The sequence below is a fragment of the Limulus polyphemus genome, unplaced genomic scaffold, assembly GCF_000517525.1.
Source record: "Limulus polyphemus unplaced genomic scaffold, Limulus_polyphemus-2.1.2 Scaffold1752, whole genome shotgun sequence".
Taxonomy (NCBI): Eukaryota; Metazoa; Arthropoda; class Merostomata; order Xiphosura; family Limulidae; genus Limulus; species Limulus polyphemus.
This window is the reverse complement of record NW_013667362.1, coordinates 196,396-200,996: the sequence shown is the minus strand read 5'-3', so window position 1 is coordinate 200,996 and position 4,601 is coordinate 196,396. Positions and strand designations below refer to the sequence as shown.

Sequence of the window (4,601 nt, the reverse complement as noted above, 5' to 3'; positions counted from 1 at the left end):
GGTGCTTAACTTTTTTCCAGGTGTATATATATATATAACGCCTAGACCACTATTTTGGAAACAACAAGATAATTATGGATTATTAGCAGTCTATTTCTGAATTCCGAATACGTAATTCGAAGCTTAGCCTGGACTAAGCTATACGTTTCTACGTTTTTTTCTCACTGACACTGTTTTTTGACTGGCCTCCATAGCACCTGTTATAAACTAAACATAAAAGCTATTCATAGATTATGCTACTGAAACAACATAATGAGGACAAAATATGTGTTAAAAATTACGTTCAAAATTGTTGCATAAAACGTTTTCCGAGTCTTCATTTGAGCGAATTATCTGCCATTGTGTTACGGTTTATAATACAGTGAAAATGTGTGTTTAATTGGATTATTTCTATTAGGTATATATGTTCATTCCACTGCTACTGAATTGATTCCAGATAGATATGGACATTAAATATACATACAAAATAATGATATTTAATTAAATATCAATGTCTACTAGAGGAAAGCCCCTTAAATTTATCAAACTATTCATTTTAACCTGAAACTCTACATGTTTTAAATAATGCCCCAAGCATAATGGATAATGCCAAAATTGTAATGATATTATACAAGTATTCAGAACAGATTTAACTGTAGCGAACTGAATACGTTATAATATTGTTACAGTTGTTATATTATCCTATTCTTTCTTGTTTATTTGATTGTCTTTTAATTTACTTCATCATTTTATTCTGTATTTTAATTACTTTTTTATAACAGGTTTAAACTTTATAAATTTTTGTACCTAATAATTTACCCTGTTCAACATAGCTTACTGAAAATGGAATACATATATTCCGAAACGTTCAAGAATTAAATGTTTGTTACTGTACACACACGTGTCAAATGTTTGTTACTGTACACACACGTGTCAAGTGTTTGTTACTGTACACACACGTGTCAAGTGTTTGTTACTGTACACACAGGTGTCAAATGTTTGTTACTGTACACACAGGTGTCAAATGTTTGTTACTGTATACACACATGTCAAGTGTTTGTTACTGTACACACGCGTGTCAAATGTTTGTTACTGTACACACACGTGTCAAATGTTTGTTACTGTACACACAGGTGTCAAATGTTTGTTACTGTACACACAGGTGTCAAATGTTTGTTACTGTATACACACGTGTCAAATGTTTATTACTGTATACACACGTCAAATGTTTATTACTGTACACACATGTCAAATGTTTATTACTGTACACACACGTCAAATGTGTATTACTGTACACACACGTCAAATGTCTATTACTGTACACACACGTGTCAAATGTTTGTTACAGTACACACACGTGTCAAATGTTTCGTTGTTACTGCCGTCGTTCTATTATTCTACAATAAACTTCGATTCCCGTCGAACGAATCTGCCCCAAGCATATCCATTAATGTATAATGCTAAGGTTTATTGTAATATTTACCAGCTGACCATAGCTTTGCTTCTCATCATTCAACAACTAATGTGGTTTTAGAAAAAAAAAAAAGAGTTTAAAATATTTAACAATATTTACACTATATCCAAGTTCCTGTGGTAGAGGTCTGGAATGGATTTCACTGCTAGCGAGCCGCGTTCGAGTCTGAGCGATACTAAAAAAATATTCAATGATATTTAAGTTATGAGAGCGCCAATCAATTCCTTAGCATAGATGGTCGGGTGCTGCTAACTAGTTGTCTTCCATCTGTTCAGTAGTTCAAAATTACGGACGGCGGCAGATAATCTTAATAGCTTTGCTATAAATACAGTACTATGTCGAATATATTAATTAATAAAAATGATGAGTTTAATAGCTTCAATAATAATAATAGTTAACCACTAAATTTCGAAGAAACCTATTAAAACATAATTTATCGCATTCTTGGTCGGTTTCAATGAAAGTGATATTTTAAATTTAGCACTACTTCTTAGGCGTCTCTGTATTGTTTTCGTTACAATATAGTGCGACTTGCATTTTAAATTAATTAGCTGTTTATGCTGAAAATAAATTGTTTAAGTAAGCTTAAATTTCCTTTTACACCCCCCACACCCAGTGGCTCAGGGGTAAGTCCGAAGGCTTACACGATAAAAAGCTAATTTCGATACCTGTGGTGGGCAGAGCACAGACAGCCCATTGTGTACCTCTGCGCTTAAAAGCAACCAAACCTTTCATATCACGTTAATTAATATAGCGTATGAAAGACTTTTGTGAAGCATCCATATCTCCAGTTATTATGAGGTTTTGAAATGAGGTAATTTGTGTTATTATATATATGTAGTTTTTATAAACCACAGAATTAAAACTAAAGAGCACTCTGTGCTACCCCACAACCTCCCACCTAACAATTGCAATGGAGGAAAATGTCGTTTTACTTAAAGTAATGCTAATGGCTTTAGTTTTGGACAAGAGATCAACAAATGAGTTTGATGGAAAAGGTCATCAGTGGCGAAAACATGCTGATGGGGTGGGGGTTCGGACGCATGCCCCTTCGGAAAATTAGTATTTTTCAATTAAAATGATGCCGATGGTATCGGAGGCTGTTTTACACCTTTTAAATATGTTCTATAAATATACTCGTGCAATTTTGGAGATGAGATTGCCCCCTTCCCCTCCTGCCTACGCTCATGTCATGTAACAAAGTTGGGTGCTTTTGTTTATCCATATTCTAGTTACATTTCGGATAGAAAAACCAATTGAAAGAACATTCGTTGACGTGGCTAACTTGGTCCTTTTTTTTACACATTTGGAAGAACTGTGGTAGTATAAGTTTACAAAGTGTAAAACAACACATTCATAGCGTGCTTTTTTTTACTACACAAACCAAATTAATGATAATAATTATAAAAATAACTATTGGCTTATAAAGCTTGGAAAGGACTGTCGCCATTTTCACCTACGTATAATTTCCTAAACCAATCTTAACTTACGCCATTGTAACCTTATCTGACAGCTGACTTACTGGAACCATCAGACGCTGACGAATGCGCAAGAGAACCTTGTGTCAACGCTCGCTGGTGCAAAAACATGGTTGGAGATTATGTTTGTGAATGTCAGCCCGGTTGGACAGGAAAGAACTGTGACCACAACATTAATGATTGTGTCGGCCAGTGCCAGAATGGCGCCACCTGCATTGACCTCGTCAGAGATTATCATTGTGCTTGCCTCCCAGGGTTCACTGGAAGGAACTGCCAGACCAACGTTGATGATTGTTCTAGTAATCCATGTTTAAATGGGGGGGAATGTGTAGACTTTGTGGGTGATTTCTCATGTATCTGTCCTGTTGGATATAAAGGAATTCGTTGCGAAGTGAGTACCATTTCTTATGTGTATTTGTTTATCTTTTCTTTCTGTTAAAAACATATAACATCACTAATAATTATAAAATACCTCAAATATTTAAGAGTCATTATAAAGAATAGATTAACCTAAAAGCATAATCATAAGGGATTTATAATTTTATCCTACATTTATAGCTAATGTCCCTTTCACACATTTTATTAACTGTCAGCCCATGAAAGTGATAAATGAAATTTTACTTTATTTCATTGAGTATCCACAGTTTGAACAATCCTAGAAACGATTTAAAACTTAAAAATGCAAGCTATTTGAGAGCTTTGAAGACTTTTCTGCAAAATACGCAGATTAAGCCTGACTATGTTCAGCACAGAATACGTGCAAAACAGGCGTGATTCGAACATAATTGCAAAGGAAAGATGCAGCCATACCCAATTCCATAATACAATGAATAATTATTATTGTATGTTGAATTAATTTTGCGTTACATTTGCTCGATCACGGCTGTCGATCGTTGACGGTATTTAAAAATATCAAAATGTTCACTTGTGTCACTTGAATTTTTAATCGTACTCATCTCCAAGATTTTAATGCTATTCAGCAATATGCTAAGCATTACTGGACCAAATAAAACCATTATTCATATTTATATCAAACTTAGTTATACACTTATAAACCAGACTCAAGACATATTGGGGAAATAGCAACTCATTCTTCCATGATATTTCTTTGTTATATAAATATCATTGGTCGAGTGTCAAAAATAAAAATAATAATAATTAGTAGTGTACGTATTGGTTACTACAAAACATATATCGAAATGTAAAAATTACTTAATTTTCAGATTGACGATGATTTTTGTAATCCAAATCCCTGTGAGAATGGAGCTTCATGTTTTAATATGCATAGAAACTACTACTGTCACTGTCCAGCCCAATATTATGGAAAGAACTGTACTGAACAAAGACCTCAGTGTTCTTCTCTACCTTGTGAAAGTAAGTTAACTCCTTGTTCTTTTGGGGGAAAGGCACTTTAATCTTTATAACGTGCAATTGAACCACTGATCTATTTAAGTTTTTGTTTGGTATTTAAAAAAACAACAACCTATAAATAATCCTTAAATTACCATTTTTCAGAGATATATTTTTATACTAGCGAAAGTACCCGTCTTCGCTCCAATTATTAGGTTGATTTATTCTAGATGACTATGTCACTATGTGTATTCTTAACAAATTTTAGCATAAAAGTATAACCTATTGTTGCGTCAGCGAGATCACGTGACTAGTATCAC

The 4,601-nt window shown here is 33.8% G+C and overlaps 1 protein-coding gene across 1 annotated transcript in view; it reads left to right on the top strand.

Annotated features, from left to right (window-relative positions):
* Positions 1 to 4,601, top strand: part of LOC106464826 (protein jagged-1-like) — an 80,089-nt gene that overhangs the window by 32,206 nt on the left and 43,282 nt on the right. The window contains exons 7-8 of the mRNA XM_022392626.1: positions 2,967 to 3,322; positions 4,155 to 4,305. Coding sequence (XP_022248334.1) covers positions 2,967 to 3,322; positions 4,155 to 4,305 — 507 coding nt within the window. The remainder of the gene's footprint in view (positions 1 to 2,966; positions 3,323 to 4,154; positions 4,306 to 4,601) is intronic.